This window comes from Tyto alba, unplaced genomic scaffold (genome assembly GCF_018691265.1).
Source record: "Tyto alba isolate M040663 unplaced genomic scaffold, T.alba_DEE_v4.0 Super-Scaffold_1, whole genome shotgun sequence".
NCBI lineage: Eukaryota > Metazoa > Chordata > Aves > Strigiformes > Tytonidae > Tyto > Tyto alba.
This window is the reverse complement of record NW_024881261.1, coordinates 5683079-5709886: the sequence shown is the minus strand read 5'-3', so window position 1 is coordinate 5709886 and position 26808 is coordinate 5683079. Positions and strand designations below refer to the sequence as shown.

Below are 26808 nucleotides of genomic sequence, written 5' to 3'. Positions count from 1 at the left end.
TGTCTTCCCCAAACCAGTAATTCTGCTGGACTACAGACTGTAACTCTGCATGAGCTATCTATCAAAATATATGTTTCAAATGTTTCATTTTTCAGTACAAAGTTATTGAATTATAGTTTGGACTCTTGAACAATTTTCTATTCTTATACTTTGTGTGAACAGTAGAGTGCTGTCAAATTTGCCTTGCAAATTCATTATGATTAAGATGCTTTTGTACCCTAACACAGAAGGTCTCCAGAAAGGGTCCAAACAAGACTAGGGCCCATTGTACAATGCAGTACACAAACACACAGTAGGAAATATTTCCTATTCCAAAGACTTTGTAAGACAGTACAAAATGAGAAATGCTGAGCTGAGTAAGAGGCAAAGTAAAAGGTTCAATATGAGGTGAAAGGTTCAATACCTTGCTGAGGAAATCCTGTTGTATCCAGACTCATACAAACACTAATCTTGTGTTTTTGAAGATGATGCTTACTTTCTTGAAATCTGTGTTTGACCTTTCTTGGTGCTTAGACAGGCAGGGCCTTTTGCTCATTGGTTACAAGAGCAAAATATCCCACAGACTGCTCTTTGTCCCAGATATACAATACTGCAGCAAAAAGCGTTCCTAAAGAGGCAGCCCAAATTAACCAAAAATTAAACACCAACAAGCACAGGAGTACAACAAATACCATGCAGCGTATAAATTCACTTTTAACAAGAATATTGTGCACTATAAAAGGATTTCAGCAATTATTGTCACATTCCTATAATAGCTTGTATTTATAAGTGAAATAAAACCACTGAGATTAGTGGAGTTTAATCTGAATTCAGTTTTCAGTTTCATCACAAAAACCTCTTTCACTGAAGCTACACACATCACTTGGGAGTGGTAGGAGTGAGAGGAAAAGCCTACTGCTGCTTGTCGTGTGGACCAGTCTGTCACAGCTCACACCAAGCAGCTATGTGTGATAGAGAAGGTGGATGCTCTCATGACACCTAATCCCTTTTCCATCTTCTTGTTGCAGAGAACAGACCGGCAGTTTCAGACAGCACAACCAAGTACCACATCATCCTGGGTCATCTGGAGAAACCGAATCTGGGAGCACTGAGGGCAAAGGTATAACAACTTCACCTTTTTGCAGGACAGAATTTCAGGGGTGAAAGTGTCATCCAGCAGAACCCTCAGTGTGCTGTCTCACAGCTGGAGGGTGACACTGAGCCATTGTGCCCACACCGATTATCATGCATGTAGGTAGGTACATGTGTTCTGCAGGCCTGCCTTAGATCTACAAAGATGTCTACATTCTTGACTCCCGTTGGTTTCAGTGGGAAGAAGTGCCTAAATTGTGCAATAACTAGTTCCTGTATTTCCAGCTCTTGCTGTAACTGTTGTCCATAAACTATCTTATCAAGTGAACAGTTTGTGATCTGTGCTGTAGTGGCACTGTGTGCAGCAGGTTCCTGATACAGGCAGTGAAAGGTACAGAAGAGCAGAAGAATGAGGGCCAAAACCAGTGTTTCAGGCTATAGGACAGGTTGTGAGGAACTCTTACCAGTCCCCACTATAGCAAGGGCATATTGTGCATTATGCAAGAGATTCTGCAGCAGTGTTCCCCTCCAATTCACAGCAATATGGCATCCCAGTGACAATTATTTTCTTAGGAAAACATGAGCAGACTGTACAGTAAGATGATTCTCAAATACAGTTTAACAGCAGGAATCCAAAAGTGGCATCATGCAACCAGCAGATTCTGCCTCTTATGCACCTCTGTTAAATAATTACATTATTTATCTGAAAATTAATTTACAACACATGCAGTATCACTTCTCATGTCTCAGACCTCACCTTCCAAAAGAATACCATTGCCTTCTGTAAGCTGACTCACAACACCTGGCTTCAGAAAAAGCTGAAATATAGGAGGATATTATTAAAAAACTACCATATATACCCTTAATGTATACAGACTTTCTCCTCCCAGTGAGTCCAGATGTCAGGATTCAAATATAGTCTTAACATATTTAAGTGTGAGTTATAAATTTTTACTATTATCTGACTATGCTTAATATGAACTACACATCTTGCAATATTGCCAGGTATTCCTCTATATTTTTATTTTGAGAGTTCTGCTTGTCCAGATGATTTGATCTCCACTTTCCTGACTATTATTGTGCATATATGCCAATTGTTATTGTCAACAGTGAAAAGAGTAACTTCAGAAAATGGTCTGTGTTTAGTTGATTGTGAGATTTTCAAATGGGTTTTACTCACCAAGACTATTTTTTCATCTGATGTTCATTCAGTTCTCATACATGCGTACATGCAAAACCTCACTTTCATTGAAATGAGAAGACTCACACAGAGAAATCCCAAAATAATATTTCAAATTTATTAGCAAAGATTCACTGTGTGCAAATTCCACCATTCCCTCTTTTGCCTCCTCTCAGAGTGCAGAAATGCACATAAAGTTTCTGGCATTTAGCAGAGGATCTCCTGCTAAATTCTAATCCTTGGCACTGTATACGTACATATGATACGCAGCAGCTCCCATAGATACTGTATTTCAGCGAACAACAAGCAGTCTCCATTGTCATCAAATACAGAGCAATAATGAGGTATTTTTACGGTGCTGAGAAATGAATTACCAGGGGTGTTCGCTGTGCATCTGAGCTTGGGAGCTGCCTGGCATGCAGGTGCTCTCACCTAGAGCCAACAAACTGCAAATCTACCATCATTCAATTTAGTATCAAATCTAATCGTCTGTCTATTTCTGGAAGATTTGTCTCCTGATATGAACGCCCCAGATCTGCTAGCAGATGTCCCTAGGCATTAACAGAAAAAGACATATTTATAAATGAGGCAGTTTAGTCACTGCCCAGGAGTGTTGCCTATGACATTAAAGCACAAAATTTTTGCATTTCCCTTTAATACACCAATATAAATGCTACTATTCATGGTGCAGAGGTAAAGCAAGAAATTATTTGTCTAAGAACATGGCACCACAGGACCTGTTGCTCAGTGATGGCTGTTTCTGACATAGAGATAACTGTGGTAATCTGAAATGGGGTGTAGACTAATTGAAAACTTCATAAACAAAACATCTGAGATAATTGCCATTCAGTTGCCAGATCTTCAAGCAAACACAAATCAGGGGAATTTCTTTTAACGAGTGTAGCTAACTTAAAAAAAAAAAAAAAAAGATTTAGCAACCTAGAAGTGTAAGTTCATATACTTGGTTCTTGCAGTAGCTTTTATTTCCATATTTACCGATAATCATGTGGGAGATAAAAATTTGTCACCAGATATTCTTTCAGAAGAGTAGATTAGATTACAGCCCGTCAAATCACAGTACATATTGTGCCAGCCTAAGAAAGTATTTTCAGAGGAATAAGAAAGAGCAATTATTAATAGAACACTAAGAAAAACCTGGGGCCCAATTTGGTGGGATGTCAAGGGAAAAACCCTGGCAGAATCAAACCCTCATTGACACCAGGAACTCTTTAATGACTTGGAAGGTTTCATTAAATGAAAGATTGACACAAGGTTGCTACGGCAACATGTGGAAGTCATGCTGATGGAAACTAAAGTGCTTAAAAGCTTCCACTTTTTCCCTACAATCAAACAGCAATTTAGTTTAGGAAAACTAAAAAAAAAAAAAAAAAAAAAAAAAAAAAAAAAAAAAACCAAACAACTTTGCTAGAAGGAGCAGGAAATATATACATACATTAATGATGCCTCAGAGTGGAGAATAGCCAGACAACGGCTGCCTTGGTGGTCCATCCAGTACATTTCTAATGGAGGCACAAAGGAATTAAAAGCAAATGCAGAACAATGTCAGATTTTTGCCAAAGAAAAAGCCAATTAGTGCTCAGTAGATTTGTGCCCATATTTTGCATAATTGCATGGCAATTTTTTGGACATTGAAATTTTAATATGCCAATAATTTATGTATTCCCAGAAAATTCATAGGTATTCACTTTTCTTTACAGAAATCTCTACAAATTATTGCCTACTAGACATTGCCAACACCATGCAAGCCACTTAAACTTAAGCACTTCTGTGGTGAGTTTAACTCTATCACAGCCATCATTTCTTCATATCTTGTGCTAATGTGAATATATTTTTACTGCATGTGTTGAAAGGCCTGTAACTTACAACCTATTATGAAAGACATAGTTTTTTCCTCTCTGAAATAATCTATTCCAAGGGAGGATTTTCCAAAAGTACCATGTAACTGAAAACAAGCTCTACTTAAAAGTAATTTCTATGACTGGTGTGGGTTTCCTATTCCAGTGACACGTGCTTTGGGGGTTTATAGTTAAGACAACTCTATACTGAAGTGGCATGTTTTTTTTCCTTGAAGGGCTCACAGATGTAACGCTGTAACTTCAACCACTACATCCAAACAAGTGGGCTGAAAGTTGCATCTTATCCATCGTGAGATGAGACGAGCTGCTTTCCCTCTTTTCTGACCACATGGGCAAGAGAAGACTGAGTGCAGGCACGGGAATGAAGACTGGAACAGAGGCAGGAGACTTCTTTTTCCTTCTCTCCCTCCTGACAGGTAATCTACTAGCATTCCCAGACTTGGGATGTTTATTTTGAACTCCAGCAAATCGCTCCTCATGAAATATGCGGAGCAGTGCTCACTTGCAATGGCTTTCTTCAGGCAGCTATCGCTTTTAGCTGTGTTGTGGTTGTATGCATTTATCACATGCTAAACTAATTGATTTTCCCAACATTCGCTTACTAAGTTAGTCAGGTGAGAGAGACAGCCTGATACTTAGTAATTATAGTCCTGGAGTGAAAAGCCAGAGGGTAACATTCCAGTTACATTGGTGTGTCAGGGCACTGGTCTCACTGCCTTAAGCAGAATATACTAACAACAACAGCAACAGCAGTCTGCACGCAGTGGACAGGTCCTCTCTCGTGTTATTCTCATCCAGCAACTGAGAATTCCTGTGAAGAACTGATGTGTCACAGCCCTACAGCTCCCTGGGTCAGATTCCTTACACTTCATAGCTATCCGGCATAGTGTTCTCCAACATAAGCCAATTCACATTAATAGAACACTTTCATGTGATCCAGGGAGAAAGGGGATCCATACACCAGCTAGGAGTGAAGGAGTGCAGAAGGTTATAAAAATCAGGGACAGAGTGGGGCATTTTCATATTTAGTCTTGAGAAAAAAATGGGTAAGTAATTTCTTTTATTAGTTCTTTAAATTTAAAAATGTCTAGACTCAAAACAGTTTACTAATTATGTTTTAGACATTACAAAAAGGCAAAGGGAGTGTCTTATAAGTAAAAGAAACTTTTCTCCTTACCAGAAACAGTAGCTTCTTTGAGGTTCTATAGTTTCATGATCTCTTGTATAACTTGTTTTACAATCCACATAACTTATGAAGTAGTATACAGGATCATGTCTATTTAGTCAGTGTCCTTCTAAGACCAAGAGACTGATCATTAAGTGTGCATGTCCTAAAAGAGCTGTTTTAAAAACATGTTACAACATTACAGACTGTAACAGATATTTGCAAATGCTGGCGTTTTTAAATATGTCTCTCTTGCGCGTTGTTGGGGTTTTTTTCAGAAATTGTTCTAAGGATTTGTTTCAGAAAGGATTGCTTGTTGATTTTAAGTTGCCATGTAACGACAAGATTGTGTGTTTCTCATGCAGAATTTCAGAGATAAAATTAGCTGGCTAGTCACTAGAAAGAATATGCAGATGTTTGACAATGTTATTAAGCGAGAACTGACTATGATGATCTGTTCTTTCATGCATAATGAAGTTTGCTTCAGGCTGTAAAACACAACACTGAACATCTGTCGGTAGAATATTGCCTCTGGTGACCCAAACGTTTTATAGATCTTCAGATAGCTGAAGTCAGTTCTAGCCTCAACCACTAGGAGAACTAATCAGATGAAAATAATATTTCACTACTTTGAGATTAACTGGAATTTTATTATATTATTATTTTGAGCATTGATGATATTATATTGAAATACATTGTCATTGTGTAAGACCATGACCACCTGAATTATTTCTGGATTTTTTTAATGAAAGAGGTTTGTATTACCACAATGTTTTGGTATGTTTTGTATGTTTTGGAAACTATTTTTCAAGTAAACTGCTTTTAAAAAGACAGGTTTATCTTCAGGCAGAAACTAACAATAATACTGACAGACACAGAACAGCAATGGCAGACATGTTTCTATCTGTATTATAAAGTTGGTATTTCCTACAAAATCTGATTTTATCCGAAAAAATAGAGTGCTTATATCTTGAATTTGTTTCTCATGATTCAGCTATTCATGATCAAGATGCTAATTATCTAGCAGTAGTCCTTTTTCCCTTTACACAGCCCAAGAGATGGGCTAGAAACCTTCTACACATGTAGGAGTTAAGAAAAAAAATCTCCATCCCTTCATGTCAAAACTTTTTAATTATATATTCAGAGATTAATTGAGTAGATGCTAATACATATATCCATAAATCTTATTTTTAAAGGATTTTGGAAATGAGAAAGGTAGAAGGGCTGGTAGTTGTCCAGACATGTCAGATGGGCCTATGGATGGAAGATCTAACCCTCACTGATTTAGTTTTCAGTACCCTGCCATCTACATCTACAACATCTACATCTACATCCATCCATGAATTTTTCCATCTTAAAAACAGAGATCTGTGACAATGACAGGCTTAGATGCCCTGGTTTAGGGAGATCAGTAATCGCTTTGCACATGCTCCAGAATTATCCAGTTTGTACTTTTCATCAAGCATTTTGACAATCCCAGGGCAAGCTGTGGAAAGCAGCCTAGTCCAGGAAAAAAGCTGATCTAAGTTGTATTATGGCTTGGTTATTTTATCAGTAAAGCAAGCTGTCAATGACTGGATGTGCTTGGATTGTCACATGGTCACTGGTTTGTGGGGTTGATTAGAAAGGACTTCTGTTCAAAGCCACTCAAACAGCCTACTACAAAAAAGAAATAAAATAAATGCTCCCAGTTCCAACCTTATACCTCATACTCACAGGTATGCCTGCAGACTGTTTCCTGCTTATACAAAAAATAATTTACTTTGTAAATCGCTTGATAGTTATTTTGTGGGGATACAAAGCAAGCAGGATAGAAATAGAAATAGAAGCAATAGTTTGGAGAGCTTCCAGAGTAGGCAGTGGAGGGGGGCCGAGGGGGAGACATCGCTGTGAAGGTTCAGGTTGCGAAATCTCCTGCAGCTGTGGCAGGGTCCCTGTCTTCGGGGGCAACTTCCATTCAGCTGGATGAGAGGAAGGTATTTTTGAAGAATATTGAGGATATTGCTTTCTTGTCACTTGAAGTTTTCTTTAAAATTCTCTTGTATCTGTCATCTTCTATGGCAGTATTAGAGAATGACTGACCTGTAATACTGGGCAGCTTTTAATGAGTGCTGTGCTGCTTCTTTCAGCGTGGGAAGTCAAACCAAACTTTCAGGCCAACCACTGACCTTTTTTCTGGAAAGATGGGCCTTCATTTTGGGGGTGGTGGGAGCCACTACTCAGGCTACAGAAGACTTTGAGATCAGCTTTTGTGTTTTCTGATGCCAGTGGAACAACATTTATAGAAGCTCCTTAGGTCCATAACAAGCCTGAAAAGAGTAAAATTTTACCCTGCGTCCATGATCTAAACTTAAAGCTAAATTAATAGCTTAAATGCAGTTGATTCTGTATTCAGTTGCAGCAACTAATGGTTTGAAGAGCTACACTCCTGACAGCCAGTGTAAGAGTAGACCCAACACAGATTATAGCTCTTCTTTTTCTTGACATAACCTTTTTTAGGTTCTGGCTTCTAAAAATCACATGGTGAAACAAAGTTCAATTTAATTTTTCTATGTTTTCATTAGAAGCTCCTGAATCCATGATATTATGAAAATATATCAGTTGATCAAGATACACATACAGAATATACAAGGCTCAGCAAGTTTGACAAAATACCAAACCATATATTCTTGCCAAATTAAATTTGTCATAAAATGCTAGTTAGGACTTGACAGACTCATTTACTTCTCTGGTTACACAGCAAGCATATGATCCAGCTAGCACTCTTGGTTCTTGGTTAAACCCAAGACTCAGCCAGCTCTGAGTCCTTGCAAATGGATTAGGAAATGTTTGCTTCATGTGTAAACAGTAGTGTGCTGCGGGGAATTTTGTAGGACTGTAATAGGACTGTACATAGATAAAAGGTAAGAACGATTTATTTTGTTACTTAGATGAAATGTGCTTTTCTGAATATAAGTAATCAGAAAAGATTCACTGATTCATGGCAAGCTGGCTGGGTGTATAGTGTAAACACTTTTTCTTGCTATCAAAACATAATGAGACAGATATCACACTAATTTATTTGTTTTGTATATGAACAGTTGCCATATTTGCAACAGAAATATTTTAGAAGGAAACGGGACCAGTATAACTGTAAAAAAGCAGGACCATGAGGTAATCTCCCTGGAGGCAATGAAAGAAAACAGGAAATTTTATTAGTGAATCAACATTATATAGCTGTTTCTGCAAAATAGATCTGACTGAGGAATTGATCAAAATAGACAAAATGACATATATTTTCAAAGGAATTTTTTAGAAAATATGATTTCAGAACATTTTCTCCCATTCCCAAAACATGCTTGCTCCAGCAGACCTCTAAAAATATAACTATTTTGGGGAGATACACACTCAAATAGAGGAGGTATATGTCCCTCATCCCTGTTTTCTATGATTCTATGAAGTGTCAGCCAGACAGCAGTATTTCTGTGCACTTAGGGTTGAGTGCCAGGTTTTCACTCACCCTCCAAAAGAGGCAGAGAGGATGTGTCTAGATTTTCTTGAGCACAAACAATTTTTGATGTTAACAAACTGACATTGTGAGCAACTCCTTGTTGAAGCCAGAAGCACAAAGATTGCTGCAGTAGGGGAAGGGGAAAAAAGTACATAGTGGTTTATGAGTATCAAAATCCTATTTTTTTACAGCACAGCTTAACAAATCTTCAGGTTTAGACCTTAGATGTCTAGATTTCCATGTGCTCCATTTTGTTTTTAGCTTGGTGTAGACTGAATTCTCCAACACTTCGGAGGGATATGTGTGTTATGTATTATACATTATACATAGCCGTCTTTCACTTTTGTTACTATTAGCCTAGTATAATGTGAGCTATTGACCTACTTTTCATCTTCATGAAAAAGCTTTTGATTAGACTGTGAAGATTTTGTTTTTATATTTCTGTGTGTGTCTGTGTATTATATATACAGCATATTGATACAATTGAAACCAGTAATTATTATTAACTGTTGGAGTAAGTTGCATGTCTACTTGTTACATTCTCTATTACTCACAGTTTCCATGCCACTTCCAACTGTAAACTAAAAATTATACTTAACCACTTTCTTTATGAGAAATAGCTGGTTTTACCCACAAATTTGGAGCACTGCGCAATTTTATTGAACCCATATGAAAATCTCTGCATGATGCAAGGGGGCAGGAGGTTTAAATTCATGGTCTACATAAAGTTGTTTGGGTTTTTTTCAGTTTCTCTGGTAGACTCTTAACTCATTGCACTGTTCACATCAAAAGGTGTTGTGTGTCAGGAGTGCTGAGCATGGAGATATTCTTACATTCTAGTAAACTAGCCTTAACATGTCTTCATTGTCATACATGCAATATTTAGTCCTGTATGAAGACTCGCCAGCCCAAAACCAATATTTGCACCATGGCACTATTAAACCATAACTATTGGTAAAAATATTTCAAGAGTTTTGGAAACTGAGCATAAGCCTTTTGCATTAACATATTCTAGTCTCATCATATCTTTCTAGGGTAAGCTCTGTTCCTACATCTGAAGTTTAAAGAAGTTTGATTCAACCTATAGGCTATCACACTTTTCAGAGAAGAATATTATTCCTTTCTAGATGTACAGGACTTCACCAAGTAACCTTTAAGAGTTTGCTCATAACAAAAAAAGAATCGCATCTGGATACAAGAAGATTTAGCCCTTTAATTATAGAAGGTGGTTCTGTATATACTCCAATCATATATTAACTTCAAACTGGACAAACAGTTGTAGGCCTTATTTTGTGCTCATTCCATTGACTTGAAATGTGGTTAGTATCCATTTTGGGGGTACTAGTGACTGATACTTAGTTCCCTACATTTTGTCATGGTTTCATATTAAGAGTAGAAGTTTTATATTTTTCTGTTCATTAATATCTCAGAGTGCTTTGTGATTAAAAACAATTGATGTAACTGGGAGACAAAATTGACATCTGTGAACTTGCATATAGCATCAGCCTAGACATTCTTTTTAATATTAGTTCCTGCTCTAACAGGAAAAGGCATTTTTTGCCAGCAAGTCAAGGACATGCAGTACAAAAAGGCACTTGGATCTTTAATATCCAAAAGATACAGTCATAAGGCTTGCATAAACATGTAATATTTCAATATGAAAGATGAAATCTCAAAAAAAAGTATGTCAAGATAAAAATCTTGAGTGCTACTTTTCCCCTTGCACTGGTCTTCTGCCATCATTTAAAATATCGGTTCAGACTCGGGATTTTACACCCCAGCGAATTAGCATTTTTACTTATGAGTCCACATCCAAATATGAATCCAGTCACTGGATTGCAGTGATAGGACTGTGTGCTAAGGTGATAGACATCATAGGTGCAGCTGGAGGAGAACTAGGACAATGTTGTTTATTTCCATTCACTTTATTACCTTTTGTTATTTTCTTAAGAATAAAAAGAATAGCTTAATGACAGTTGACAAACAGATAAATAATAGATAAGTAGAAACCAACTCCAAAATAAAATTTCATCTGTTCATCTGCCAAGATCCATCTGTTGTAATGACCAAAGCCAAAATAACTACAGCCAATGTTCAAAAAACATAATTAGATTTTGATATTAAAATCTTAGTGAGATGAAAAGGGAAATTCACATCTTTAAGAACCAGGCTGTCTGCAGACTCAGGAAGCCAATATTGCAGCCATTTGCAGATGATTTGTGAAGATTTTTTCCCAAAAATTTTCCTTCAGTATTACAATCCCTGCTTAAAAACATAAATATAATGCCTATTTATGTATAACGACAATTATATTGTGAGTCCCATCTCCAAGGAACTTTCCCTAAATCAAAACTGAGATTGAGTTCAAGTACTGCAAAACCCGCATCTAACATATTCACTAACAATGAAGAAATGCCAATGGAAAAATATACCTGTAAATTAAGGGTGAACTTGTGAAACTGGATATTGTTTACATTAGTGGAAAATGATAACATGAATATAAATAGTATAGACCCAGCTGGACAAGGTAATATGTTATATGAGTTTAAATCTGTCGTTAGTAGAAGCTGATTAGGTTTATGTCTGTCAAAACGATGAAGACTTGTGCCATCTGTAAGAACAGTGAGCAGTTTAGTTAACTTTATCTCCACCAACCACCATGGATTACTAGGATCTCTTCCCACCAACATGGCATTAGATCATCTTTTAAAAAAGTCACTACTGCAAAGGCAAACATCAAGTCCTCCAATTTAGAGTCGGAAATGCAGTTGAGGCACCAGTTGTTGTCAACAGATCATCATAAAACCTTAGGGACTGTCTTTAACAGACTTCTCAGTCTTGTTTTGCATGCCTGCTTAGTTGAATCAAAGGAGTCAACAGGGGGAAATAGTTTTATAATTTACATTCATATTCATCTTAAACATTCATTCATTACATTGTTTTTAAATGTTGTAACAGTGATGGAACAATGGTAATGACAGTAAGGAAGCATTCTCGATATTATGCAATTATTAATATTTGGTAAAAAGCACATAAAATTCTTTTATCCTTACTGGTTTTCTCTCTTTATTTATTTATGATATCTTTAATGACAACTCTGTGACGTTACTGTGCACAAAAAAAGTTCTTGGCTGGCCCTTACAAATAAGCCTAAGGAAGTATTTCCGTCCTGATTAGCCTTGAAATGTGAGCGTCTTTATGTTCAGGGCTAAATCAGTGTAGCATCCTTGAGAGAAGCCCTAATCCAGTACATATTCCATGCAAAAAAACAACCTATTCTTTTAGAACAGCAATGCCATATCAAACTAGTGATCATTTTTATTCTGTATTGATATTCTGAGGGCTGAACACTAGCCCTAGTTTCCTGCTTAGTCCGGGATTACACAGTGTATTAATGGTCTAATCACTCAAGCCCTCTGTGCCTCAGTTTCTGGTTTTGTAAAATGTCAACAGTGTTATCCTGTTTTGTAAATCAGTGAGGAATTTGCATGAGTAATCCTACCTAAATCCTTACAATACATGAATGGGTTCTGCTTACTTAATGTAACCATTTTCACAGTGCAGAAGACTGAAGAAACTTGACAAGATTAATTTCCAAGTAAATATTTTTTCAGCCAACTTCATCATCTTTGTAAACAAGGATTCATGGCTTTATGAACACTATCTTGACCAAAGAATAATTTCAGTGGTCAGTGACTCAGTTTCCAGAGTTAGTCCTGCAAAGATCTAGTATACCTTCTTGGACTAGTCTGGAACCTAACCCTGGCCTGGCTATTAACAAGTCGTCTTGAGGTGCAAGACTCCTGAGAGACTTTTTCATAGCCTGCCCTCACTATTAATAACACACAGCACATTTGGAGTGAGAATATTGCTTACTGCTAAATATTCAGTAGATGAGTTTATAACCTAATTTATTCTGAGCCAGTGATAAAACAACTATCATAAGATAATGAAAAACAGCTTCAGGCTAAATGATCTCTAACTGAAGATAAGGATATAACCTGTATAGGTTATATGCATTTATATATACATAATATCTAATATATACATGTGTGTATATGTATGCATGAGTGCATGTGTATACATCATTATGTACCTGTGTTGGGCCAGCACAAAAAATCAATGTGTCCATCCTTCCGCCTGAGGACAATCTCTGAGTGTTGGAAGCCCAAGAAGGAGTCTTGCTCTCCTGTGATATTTGTGTGGGCCTGAAGGGTGTGTGAGCACAAAGCCCAGAAAGCAGCTGCACCCTGCCAACTCTGACATGTCAACACACACCTCAGGCCAAGGAGATGAAATACTGCTGCCATCCGCAGTTAGGGAGAGACAGTTCCTGACAGCTGGTTCAGACTCCACAGCTAAAGGAGAACAAGAAGGAAGGACTCCCTTACTTCTGAGCAGCTTTACGCCTTGCCTCTGCCATTCTCATCAGCTCTCAGAAAAACAGACCTTACAACAATTCCTTACTCTCCCTTGTATTTCCAGACTCTCTTGGCGAAAGGGAGGAGTAAAAAGGGGCTGCATAGACAGATAAACTCTACAGAGGGGAAAGCAAGAAAAATAGTTTGAAGGAGGAAGGACGTGAAAAGAGTCAAGAAATAATTCATCTTGTGACGTATTCTTCCCATGCATCACATGCATCTTTCCATGCTATGTGCCTCTAGAGACACCTTAAACAAAGCTGTCCCGCCTTGCTTATGTTTCCTTTTCTGCCTCGACATGACACGAAGTTTCATCTCTCTGAGTCATGTCCCACCATCCCCAGTGCTGCCTCTGGATACCACAGCAGGCAGACCAGCTCGGGGAGCAGAGAGCCAGCAGGTTCTCAAAATCCTCCCTTCACCTCAGACCTCCCACTGCCGCTTCCAAAACTTTGCCCCAAGTCAGAGTAACTTTTTTCCTTTCTCAGCTTTGAGTTTTAGGTACAAGGATCCTTCACTTTGAGTGAATGACTGTGCATTTAGAGTGTGAAAACACACACGCACTCTGCCAAGTTGGCTATGGACCTGAATTACACAGTCATTCATATATGTCTCATAATACAAGTATGGGGGGAGATATTTTTAATAAATCATAATCAGCTGTTTATAAAAGGCAGGATGTAATAATAAGGAAATAATTTGCAGTCCTGTGCAATGATAGGCACGGATCAACCAGGTGAGATATGTAGGTCAGCCTCACCTCTAGATCCAAAGCCCTGTTAGCTGGCTGTGGAGATAGGAACTTAAATACCAAGCCTTTATCCAGCTCTCCATAGCCAGATACTGCATGAGGACAGAGAGAGAGAGTCAGTGCCACCACACAGAGCTGTGTGTTTCATCTGGATCAACAGCCTTCCCACTGACTTAAGTGCTGCATATGGAATCTGGCGAAAAACTGCTGGCATAAATGTGGTTTGGAAAGAGAAATGCTCCAATACTGGGATGATATTTTTTGAATCATATATATTTTATTAAATATTTCTGGCATCACTTTTAAAGACTAGGTCCTCTGCATTACTTTGACATCTGCAATCAGTGCAAAGAAAAGGGAACGCACATGTGCTCAAACCATTTAGTGCTCACTGCACAAGAAAAAGATTATTCAGATTCACAGAGCACCATTTTAGACACCCTGAGGTGGCCATGACATCCTTGTGGGACTGGCAGATAAAACACAAAACGTACCTGAGACCCATGTCTTCCAGGCAGTCAGTTAAGGGATATGCAGGATACCCTGGGTGTCCAGTGTGGCACTAGATGTCTCTTTTAGGCAATAGAATCACACTTAAGATTTCCAGAATCACTATTATTTATTATGGCATGAAATAATATAGTATTATGAAAGTGCTGTTAAAACCTGAAATGACAGACTTCTTTTATTCAGCTGGGAAAATATTCCTGGATAGAATGTAAAATAAAATTAATTAGCACCCCCCATGTTGCTTTAGGAAGGGTACCTCCTGATGGAGGTCTGAATGAAATTAAGTCAAATTCCAGCATAGTCTGGCAAACTGGAGCATGCTGAGGGAGCCCGTGCTGACATCTTAGTTCTGCCACTTGGCGGGTTTATTTTACTTTCAGCAAGTCAACTCATCTCCAAAGAAATAGGCATCTTCTTTTTCACCTTTTGTGTCATGAATATTTAGACTAAAAGGAGGGACTATCTGTACAGAGACTAAAATGAGATGTAAAATCTTGCAGGCACTTGATGTCAATCTTTACTTTCTAAAATCACTTCTAATAGTGCTATGTATAAATAAGACCTTTACATTTTCTTTAACTGTTGCCACTGCCATATCTAAGTACTTCATTACTGTCAGCATAAATAAAACATTCCTTAGCTATATGATGAGGTTAAATCCCGTCAGAAGTCAAACCACTTTGGGATCATAATTATTTTTCCACATTTCATGCTGCAGCAAAATAATTCCCTTTCACTTCCTTCCTGAACACTGTGATTTTGCAGCTGGACCACGGCTGGTGCCAGTCAGGCCCCCATGGTGCACTGACACCCCTGGCACAGGAGTGCCCTGAAGTGCTGCTCTGGAGTCATTAGAAGCAATGGAAGTGTGCCATGGATCAGATTTTTCCAGGCCAGGTTGTTATATTGATTGCAAATTAGCCAGAAATGGGAAGAATAATTTTTTTAACTTTCTTAAATTGTTTTTTAAATAATCTTTTGTCTCTTAGAAGCAGATACTCAGAGTCTCCCTGTTTCTTTTCTTTTGTACTTGTACATTAAGTGGAACAAATCAGCCAAGGATGGGCTGGATCAAAGAGCCGCCTCATTCACTGTCCTTTAAATCCTTGGTCCTACCCTGTATCACAGTGGTGTGGTCCCGATATGCAGTTTCTGGATATCTTTGGGGGAAAGACAGCAATATACCATTTCACAACTCTCACAAAATGCCAGCTCAGCTTTTTGTTGCCAAGCAACATCACGATTTTACACCAGATCCAGCTGCTGATGTTGCTAAGCAACATCTTTTCCATCAAGCTGTGCACTTTTAAATCATTATGTGTTTACTAATTCTCATTATAGGATTATGTTTTCCCTCCCAGATCTTTCTATTTGCTCTGTTATAATTTGTGAGAAAACAAGGGTTGAAGGACTATCATAGGTTAGTTGTTCTTTCAGATTTCTACAATATTGTTCTAATACACAGAAAGTAAGAATGATTTTGCATTAGTTACATCACGATCAAAGAGCAAAATTCTGAATACCCCCTCTTCTCTTACCTATGAGAATAGCTGGTATGTAACGGTATGCTCGGTGCTTCAGCAGAGCTTTGCAATGTTTTATGTGTAGTATTAATCATCTAAAAGTAAGGAACATAAAAACATTTTATCCTATTTTGGCAGTATTTATACCATAAAGTAAAATAAGTTCAAAATAAATTGTCTTATATAAATACCTAAAGTACCATGTATTCGATATATAAGAAGCTTACACATCTGAGTAGTGGGTGATTGGTAAGTATACCAGGTACTGTATATACAAGGATTAAATTTAATCATTCATGACAAATTATTTGGATCTTACTGAAATGCCTAACTCATTAATCCGCTACATATCTTACCTTTAAGTCTTAGCTGTGTTTTCCCCTAGTTTGAGTCTTCCAGTCCTCCTGGGTTAGATCCTCCTTTGATCAAGAGCAGACAGTCTCCCTGAATGAACATGAAGCGTCGATGAAGCACCGAGGAATTCCACAAAATAACAGTAAAGCAGCCCAATGTGAGTACTTCTTCTCCCACCAGTTCTATCATAAAATCAGAGAGAATAAATCAAGACATCAGAGGATGAGGAACACTCTCACAGTTAGTGGTTTATGCAAACTGATTTGAGTTCATACTGGAACAGAGCAGAAGAGCAGCATCTGCATAGGTGGGAACAACTTGCAGTAAATAGGTGTTGCTTGGGATAGCACCTGAGGGTATCCTAATTTAGACATGAGAGTGGGTCAGAAAACTGACCCAAAGATACAATGTCAGCGTTGTCAGAAAGAGTTGTTCTCTGTCCAGAGATCAGAGGGCATGGTTGCTCTATTACGATGTATGTCGCTCCCATCATTTCACATGACTCGGTTCTGGCAGTAGTGAAGTTGTCTGAGTGGCTTTGCAAACCTTACACAAAGTTAGCCAAACAGAGAGATTCTCCTTTGCACATGTGTTGATATAAAAATAAAAATATAAATCAGAAATTATTATCAACTACCAGAAGGTCGTTATCCCTTCAGCTGGTGCCAGACAATTTTTCTGCAAGGCAGCTTGTTCGTTTCCACTCTGTGGCATTTTCTAGCCTTGGCTTTAGAAATGGAATAGCACCAAATATGAGTTCAGTTTCTGTTTATGAGGAAATAATGCAGCTAGCAGAACTGAGTATGTATTACCAGGCTTGTGCTTTCCTAAGCTCCCACAGGATCCCTGTTCTTAAATTCATGGCAAAGAGCCTAAACAAAAGCACTGCATAATTTGTTGTCTATAGGCAATGAATTTTACAGTGGCCCTATTTTGTTTTCTAAGGAAGAGCACACTAGAACTTTAATTTGAAGAACTTCAGCTTTTCTGGATTCTGAAGTAGGCTGGGCAGACCAGAGAAAAGGGGATGTGACAGCCACTTTCACATCTTTTAGTTTTTGATCTTCACTGTAGATCTTGACTTTTCCATCTTGAACCCTTAGAGGTACAGTACACATTTATTTGACATGCTGTGTTACTCACATGCCACCAAACCCACTCATATGTACGTTAGTTTATAATTTAAAAAAGATCAGGGAATACAGGTAATTTCTGATCTGTGGAATTCTTCTTTCATCTGTAACATTGGCTTAAACTGGAGGCTTGGATTGCTGGATCACCAACTTCATAAAAAGAGAAAGGTTAAAAAGGCAGAGCTACTCATGTAGTCCCCGACCTTGCAACTGTTCATTCCAGTTCTTCACATGCCTAGTGTTTTCAAACCAGATGATTGTAGACCAAGACGCTTCGGAACAAGAGAACAACCAGAGGAGAGCCAGCAGACAGCACATAGCTACCCTATGAAATCCAGCCCCTCGTTCATGTCAGATATGACTTTTCCATGCTAGGGTGAGTAATGCTGTCCAGCAGCTCTTCAGGGTGCACTAAACCCACAGATTACAGTTCCTTTGCTGCCTGGCACCAACAAGCACCACTAGTGATTACAGAAACCTGTTAGTCGCTTGGAGTTGCCACTAATGATAAATACTCTGTCTTTTGTTATCAGCTGTCTTTCTGATCACCCCTTTGTGGAAGCATTGCTGGAACGGACAATGAGCATTAATAATAACAATTAGCTCACCCATAAACCAGTACTTCTTGCAACATCACATTTCAAAGGGTTTTTGTCATGTCTCCACCCTTCAGGATGATTAAATGGGAAATGATTTCAGCATAAATTGAACAGGAACATCAACATTCGTTAGCAGGTATATCTGAGAGCTTTCAAGATTAATATGAGAAAATGAAAGACAAACACATAAACAAACTTGAAAACAAAAAAATGTTGAATAGATATTCCCCCAATACTAATTTTCCCTTGAAAACACGTGCATAACTTCAATCTATTGTTGAACTCTTTCAGTGAACAATTTTTGTAGTGCAAGAAGCAGTTTATGCCATAAGCCAAGAAACAGTAGAAGGGAAGTATGTTTTAACCAAAACCCATTTTCTCTGGGGTTGCTTTTGTGAAAAACTTTAGTACTCAATTAATGACACGCAGAGTCATAGCAGTCTCCCAGGAGTGGGGGGAGCCTGGCTGGAAGAAGTATAACTTGTTTTCTTTTTTGCCTGGGGTGGAGGCAAGCTGGTTGTTCAGCAGGTTATGAAGGTGGGTCCCTGAAAGAAAGCCTACATTTCATGTCAGTCTGAGGAGAAGTAGGAGGAAAATCAGATGAAAACTTGTGAGGTGAAGATGGAAGGAAGGGTTTGAAGACATGCTCTAAAAGTGTCAGTGAATCCAAAGCTGCCAGATTAATCCTGGAATGTAAGTGTAAAGTTAAATATTCTGTCAGTCGCTCGCTTTCAGGAAAGCAGTTGTTTTACTGTACGTGTACAAAAGTCTCCATGGGCTGATCAGAGCAATTTGGTACTAGTGAGTGATTTTTGAGATATGCAGTGTTAAAATAATTTTAATAATGACATGTAAATTGTAAAAGATAGTATAGAAAGATGAGAAAGATTATCTTTTGGTTAACCTATGTTTATTTAATTAATGGATTTTTTAGCATGTTTTTAATGTTTATTTGAAATTCTATAGCTATGATAAATCACTTTCAGTTTGCAACCAATGTAATGCTTGTGCACTGAGAAAATGTTTTAGAAATAATGTATGTAAAAAGGATTACAATAACATTGTAATCTGAAAAATTATTTTCGTTATTCTGCAATGTTTCATGCATTATTATCATCATTTGTCTCATTATTGCAGAATCTATAATGACTTTATTCCCTATTTATGACATGTATCTTCATTATTAAGCAGATGGTAATGTGAGAATTGTGTGACAATTATGAAGTTTCATACTCTAGGGAAAGAAAAGAGTAAGTAGCGTAATATGATATGTTAGTGGAGATTTGTGATAGGTAGCAGTTTTGCCGTGCTTTTGTAATTTTCTACTTTGATTACATTTTAATAACGAATCGTAAATAAAGTGTTTTTTCTTTGAAATTAATATTACAAATTTGGCCTCTGTTAGCAGTTACTGTTCTTAACGGTCAGTATTGCTGAGTTGGTGTGGAGACATTGAGTGTCTATTACACACTGGAGTGAATTTACTCTAAAATAGAGCAACATTATGTCATGCACTGTCTAATCTATTAACAACTTGATAAGCAAAATTTGCATTTTCAGTGATATACGAGTCCCCTCCCCAATTAACCAAACAATTCCACAGAGACTTGGAGAGTTTCATTCATTCCCCAGCTTATTTTATTGCTGTAAATGCTTGTGAGGGGACAGTTTAGAGAGCTTTAAATTTCCTGGTCTTCACATGATATCTGTAGAAATAGAAAAAGAGCTGAGAAGAGAAAAGCTCATTAGGTCAGTGGCACAGAAAAGCAGTATATTCAGTCCTAGGGAAATGTGCTGGTTGTTGAGGGAAGCATATTGCTGTAGTGAAGTTACTATTTGTCTCCTGTGCATTGAAACCTTAGTTAGCTGCTCTAACAGTGTGAGAATATCTTTTTGTATGAATAGATACTTAAAATACTACAATCTTAATCTGTTGTCTTGGAACATTTCACTGAGCTGGGCCTGAAAAGATTTGTGTGTGCACACTTCTTCATGATGGAGTACTTTATACTTGGGGAATAGTGACTTTGAAAATATTACATAGTCTTAAATTTAGTTCAGTACTATTTTAAAACAGTAGAGGATTTGGCAGTAATCATGGCAGATAAAGCCTAGTGTTGCTAATTAATCACTAAAAGTGCAATCCTGGCCCCAGTGATTTCAACAGGAGCAAGTTCAAGCACCAATATATCCCCTGAAGACACTCAAGTTTAAACAGAACATAGCTTAAAAGCACAATAGCAAACTTCTCTCTCCCTAAGCCTCCTGTGAAGAAGAATAATCTTTCAAGTTTAAAAAAGGGTACTGTAGTAACAAGTAATAACATTTCTTAAAAGGTTATATGGTTTCCTTGGCTAACAAAGTGCAATCTTTCTTTTGCAGCCTGACTTTAATGGAGTTTTTCTTGACATATGCCACAGACCAATTTCACATTCTTTGGGGAAAAAAAATGAAGAGAGTGTGTAATTTTCACCTATCCAGTAATACAATAAATAGAGTGAATTTAAATGCCTAAGCGCCAAAATAAAATGTCTAGAACAAGAAGCAAACATCTATAAGTGAATCTCTATTGTGTACTTCTACTATTGAGTATCCTTTTCAAAAAAATACAGAAATGAATGATGCCTGGGGAGACACTAATTCCAGAGCTGCTGGTTACAGTTCTAATACTCAGAGGAATTTTTTGAAATTAAATAATTAGAGCTGAACTAGTGTAAAACCAATAGTAATTAAGGTGGGCAGATCCTTTTCAGTGTAAAGAAAACGTGTTTATGTCATAATATTGTAAGCAGAATAATGCCTAAGAAAAGCAGGTTAATATTCCAGTGATCAGGATAGAAAATGCATTTGCTCTTTATTAAAACTGAGTGCGTATGTAGAAAATTGTTCCGCTTACAGTAACGGTCAGGTTTGACGTTGCAGTTCTGACAATGTGCTCATGCAGCTCAATCCAGGATCTCCAAGAAACACAAGTGGTTTGAACACAGTTAAAACAATAAGGTTTCCATACGGGCTGTCCATCCAAAGTAACTTTGGCAAGGAAAAAGCCTTTCTGCTCAAATGACAGGGGATAATACAGAAACAGAGTAGCAAAGCTGAGTTTCAAGGAGTGTCTTTCAAGCATAAGTGGAGCCAGTGGAGGGAAGACAGAAGAGAGACATTACAAAGTAAAAACATTAGTTCTCTTCCCCTAATTTATAACCTAAAATCACAGTAAGACTGAGTGTCGGGAGAGGCAGCTGATAGGGTGACTGAGATGACATTCCTCCAAAATTTCCAGTGGTTCTGTTTGTTTTTTTTAATGGAAGACTTAGAGACTTTTTTTTTCTTCCAGTGAACTTTCTTTAATTGCTGTGTGATACTGGACGTCAGCATCGAAATGGGCAATGAGAACAGTAGTGCAGAAAATCAGGTGAGTGTGGCAGTGTGATTGCATTTTCCTTGCCTACTAGCCTAGAGCAAACCTGACAGAAATCGGTTTCACGGGCCGCTTACCCCACATTTATCTTCTGCTTCCAGTTACACTCCTATTTAAGTGTCATAAATGGTAATTGAAGGCAACTTTTTGTTTGTTTGGTTTTTTTCTTCGGCGCTGACACTGCTACATAACATCAGGGCACTGTGTGGGTGGCTGCTCCCTGCGGGACAGGAGTCACGGAGGATCCCCACGGGGTGAGCAGGGCTGACATCCCACCTGCCCACGCAGGGAGCAGGGAAGCTGGGGGGCAGCTGGGGGGCAGCCGGGGCACAGCCCCAGCTCCAGGCATCAGGCATGTCCCTGGAGAAAGGGACAGGCCAGGATGGGGCCAGGACATCAGCGGGGCCGATGGCCGGGCAGGGCAGGACTGTGATGGAGCAGGAGACCAACGTCCTCCAGCATCAGTGGGGATAACGTCCCCAGGGGAACTGCTGTGGGGTCCTGGGTCACGGGCAGGGAGGGGAGAGGCCCTGGGAGCCTGGCAGTGCCTATGGTGCCCTCAGAGCCCCGACACACAAGAGCTTCTCCCTGTTCAGAAATGACCTTGCAACGTATATATGCTGGTCCAGGAATGTAGACCCATTTTAGAAGGGTGGTTTGTTAATGCACGTTGGTGCTTGGTGATTTTTTTTTTAATTCTTGTAATAAAGGGAACTCCTCTGCTATGGCTAGTGGTGTACAACTACGTTAGAAAATACTATGTTGATATAAGTTTGAATAAAAGTTGTAATTCGTTAATTTTAACAGTTGAAATAGCAGAACATATTTTATCCTCCTTTCTTCCATATGTTACAGTAAATGATGAAATGTATCAGGGTTCATTTTACTTCTACCACATTTCAGCAGATCTGCTGTACCTTATGCATTGCAAAGTGGACCCTCTCAAGGGAATCACTATTATAAGTTAGCCAGAATTTTTCATAAATAATTTTTTAGAATAAAAGTCTTCTATAATTCTTGGTTGATCTACACAAGTTGCATTGTTAGCCCAAGATCTGGTCTCAACTTTTTTCAGGGGTTGGGAAAAGGGAATTGTAAATTCCTATAACTAAGTAATGAGAGTTTCTTTTCCATTGTGTACAACTTTCACTTAGGAAGTTTGTTGAAAGTGAAATATATTTTTTAAGGAGTCCTCCTGAGGCTGGGAAGACTTTACTTAAAAGTTATTGAATTTATTAAGAAATGTAATAAAAAGTTATTCTAATTAGGAATGTAAGCTTCTGGTCTCCTTTTCAGACTGTAAACCAAATGAAAACAAAACACCCCTTCCTAAAAAAAAACAAACTAAATCAAAATAAATGCTAGAAATCCTAATTACTTTAGAAGTCACTATTAACACAGAAATAACAAGAAGTAGCAATAAAATCTTAAAAAACACTTAAACTGCTGAACAGCTATTGAAAAAGTATCACTTAGTGCATAGTGAACATTCGTACAGCCACTGAAACATTCAAATATGTTCACTTTTAGTCAGAAGTTCCCACTGCAAATAAAGTCATCCTTATTCCACCAAGCCAAGGAACACAGCAGGTAGTGGATGATGAAACTGGTTTGCATGGTTTACATTTCAAAATGTTAGCATCAGGCTTGGCCATTCTTTTTCTTGTGCATCTGCTTCTGGCTTTTGTTTTTTCGACACTGACTGCAAATTTGCAAGGCAGCTACATTAAGTTTTCAGCAAGTTGTAAAAAAAAATCTGGTTTCTTTTAACTTTTTTCTTTGGTAGCATTCTATGCTTTAGAGAAACGGCCTGTATTTGACCCCCTTTGCATGCTGACTTTCCTTCCAACCCTAACACAATTAAAATAGCTCAGTGGGTGTTGTTCTTATACTCAGTACCAACTGACATGTGTTGTTTTTGTTTATGTATTTATCAGAGAACACCATTGCCCAGCTTTAGCTCTCAGCTGAGTCATTTGGAAGCTATACGTATGGTTTGCATTAACGAAGGGAGAGCGTGTGCTATGTTTAGAACTATCTTAATAAGAGGGAAGATCTGTGGAATAAATGTGCTACTATGAAGAATGTAGTAGGCACTTAGAGAAAAAGTAAATACCCCATCTGTCTTGTAAAGACCAGACTCTGAGGAAAATATAACCAAAATTTAGTAGAAATGAGCAAAGATAATGCTTGGATAAACCAAGGCTGGGGCCAGCAGCATATTTAACAAAGTGATTTTACATATACTAACCATGTTCTGTTTTGCTGTAACTACACAAATTCCAAACTGCTGAGGGATTTTAGGTTTGTGCCCTGCCCTATTAGAATGGCAAAGTTTGCTTCCAAACAAGAGTCTCTGTCAGTGGCACAGCTTATTGGGCTTATGCTGAATTAAATAGCAGCTATTTTTAAGATGCATTTTCCTTGAAAAGCAAAACTCCGTATCAAGAGAAGTGTGTTTAAATTGAGAAAGAAACAATCTAGAATAACAGATATTTTGACCCAGTTTGACACTTGAGATCCAGCCTTTAGCAGGAAAAAAAGCAAGGGAAGTAAAGAAGGCATTCTTTAATGAGAAGCTATGAAAAGTACTGCAGTTTATGGAACTGTAGAAGGTCTCAGGCGTTGTGCTGCCCATTAGACACAATTTTCTTCATCCATCCAAATGCATTGGGTAGTATAGAGGATTGGCAAGGTCTGTCCTCAGACTTTTCCCTAACTTTTCTGGACAACCAAACATTGAAAAATCATCTACACGGCTGTAATAAAAGAAAAAGGCTCATAGTTTCATAGAGACTGATGTATCTGTGCACTTCCTCAGCCCTAGACCTCTTTCTTGATAGTCTGGGCTCGCATCCCAGATAATAAAGCCGCAGTTACACACAGAACCAGGCTGACTAGGACCCACAAATCTGCCAGCCAAAAAGTTTGACAGTGTGAGGCACGAGGTCTGTGTGGAGGAGTGTGAGCCCAGCATACCAGCTCTGCAGCCCAGTCCCACCCAGGCTGCTCGAGGGGTTTGTGCAGTTAGCTCAGGGACCAGCTCCCAAAGGGACTGTACGTTACAGGATTGCTATTGACTTTCAAGGCTGGGTTTTATCACGGTCACCCATCTACTAGAATTATGCTCTTAACAGGATGTCTTTGATTTCATTTTAAAGGGATGGGTGGAGGATGTGAAAAACAGGAGCTCTCTATCACTGGAAACATGAGCACAAAATTTTCTAAAGCTCAAATAGGCTGGATTTTCCAATATGCAATAATTTTAACTCAGGTTTTTAATTCTTGCCACTCAGAGTTCTGAAGAGGAGAGCTGTCATCTTGCACAGCCTTTCTTGTGATTACAGAAAAGTCAATGTTTCCAAGTAATTGTAAAGCTCTTTGAAGGTGAAAACTGCTGCTGAACTGAAATTCTAGCAGCGCGTATTTTGCCCCACAGTTGAAGAGGAAATTTCAAAGTCAATTACACATAAGTTATTTCTATATATTTTGCTTTCTTCTTCTTCTTCTTTGTTTTCTGAGTGAGTAAATAGCCAAAGCTGGTTATTCCACACCTGTTATTGTTGTTTCTCTTTAAACATAAATTTTAACGTCTGGTTATCTTTTTTGTTCTTTTTTTCTCCTGTGCAATGTGTAAGATAGACAATACATGCATACTTGCCAGAGGGGCCATAACTTCTGAAGAGTCTATTTGTTTGTCTGAAGCATCATGCTGTGTTCCTGCTAGGGTTTCTCCATTTAGTTGTTATGAACAAATCTGACTGCTGCATATTCTTCACTTAATAATCTGCATTATTGCTTTCCCCATATTTCAACTTCCTTATGCCTATGTGAAATGATGGGTTTACTTAATTGGAATGGTTCTTCTTTCAGATCCCAGTATTATGGGGATCAGCAGAGAATGCACTGGGCACCTTAGCACCTTTCCAGCCTTCAGCCTCCAATCCCAACGATGACAATTGGGCAAATTCCTCTGAGCTCTGCTGCTCAGATTGGGTGCTTACATACTTTCTGAATAGTGCAATAACAACTTTAAACATTGTTTATATTCAACTGGGAATACATTCCCAATTTTCTGCACAATAATTTTGCCTATAGCATTTTATTGAGGTACGCTGTTACCCTACACGGGCTTTGAGTTTGATGTGTCCATATGACTCACCGCTTTTACTCTCTAAATTATTTTCTTCCATTTTTCCTTCCATTTCATCCACTGCACATTAGGAGCACACAGGGCAGCAGAACTGTTCCACATCCTTTCTGTCAACATTTGCCCAAAACAGGCTGTCAATGGCAGTTGACTACAGGTCAGCATGCCCATTACTGATGCGTATGTAGTTTTAGCATGCTTCTAGCCACCATGTTCACTAATGCTTACTTCCAGTGATAATTACTACTGGTCCAATAATCTATGGTGAGTAATGCCGAGTATTTTTTGAATTAACATAAAAAGAACATTGTCTGTTTTCAGAGAATTGTGTGTCCATTTATGCAAGCGCAGCAAATTCCGGGACACTTCTCACTGCAATGAATAATTGTACTCCTTCTCATCTTCCCTGTGAATGAAGGAGAGAGGATGAAAGAAGAATAAAGATTCAGAGTTGTGATGGGGTTCTTAATTTGAAAGCATAGTGAAATGGAAGTTGGAAGACTATTCCTCCTCTTCTGAATTAATGGTTAAAGCTTTCTTTGCATCTGTAAAGCCACCACCATTTCTAATGGGAAATGTACATTTATGGGTACAGATGGAAAAATATTTTATATTTATGAAGAAGCTCTATAACTATTTACTACATTCCTCCATTTAGAAATAGTGTAAAAAAGTTGGACCTACCTTTTCCACAGCTATGAGTAGTTGAAAATTACTAGGCAAGCAAACACCGTTGACTGGGGAGCACAACAGAGTTTAGAACTCAGCTTGGAGACCATTTTCCCAATAGCACTTCATACGAATCCAACAGCACCTTCTGAAGTGTTTTAATGTTAGGCTGCTAGGAACCACTCATCATAAAGCTGCTTGAGCTAAAACCATATTGACTGAAAATTGCAAGTTATGTCATGAAGATTTTTTTCCCAAGATCATCAACTTTATTCTCTCTCTCCTGCTATATCTCATACATCTGACATCCTTAAGAAAATAATGCAGGTACTCATCAGGCTTTCATCTAACTGTCAGGAGAGGGACAAAGGAAAATAAGAATATGCAGCAAGACTGGTGGAGTTACAAGTATAACTGTGAACTTTCCTTTGTCTACTGAACATAAATCACATAAACAGATGGAAAGATTAGGTTAACCAGAACCATGAAGCCAGTTA

At 38.2% G+C, this 26808-nt stretch overlaps 1 protein-coding gene across 3 annotated transcripts in view; it reads left to right on the top strand.

Moving 5' to 3' along the window:
* Nucleotides 1-18653: 18653 nt before the first annotated feature.
* Nucleotides 18654-26808, top strand: part of TACC2 (transforming acidic coiled-coil containing protein 2) — a 137500-nt gene continuing 129345 nt past the window's right edge. For all 3 annotated transcript variants that reach the window (XM_042787749.1, XM_042787741.1, XM_042787736.1), the window contains exons 1-2: nt 18654-18767; nt 21409-21486. In XM_042787749.1, coding sequence (XP_042643683.1) covers nt 21454-21486 — 33 coding nt within the window. In that variant the 5' untranslated portion in view covers nt 18654-18767; nt 21409-21453. The remainder of the gene's footprint in view (nt 18768-21408; nt 21487-26808) is intronic.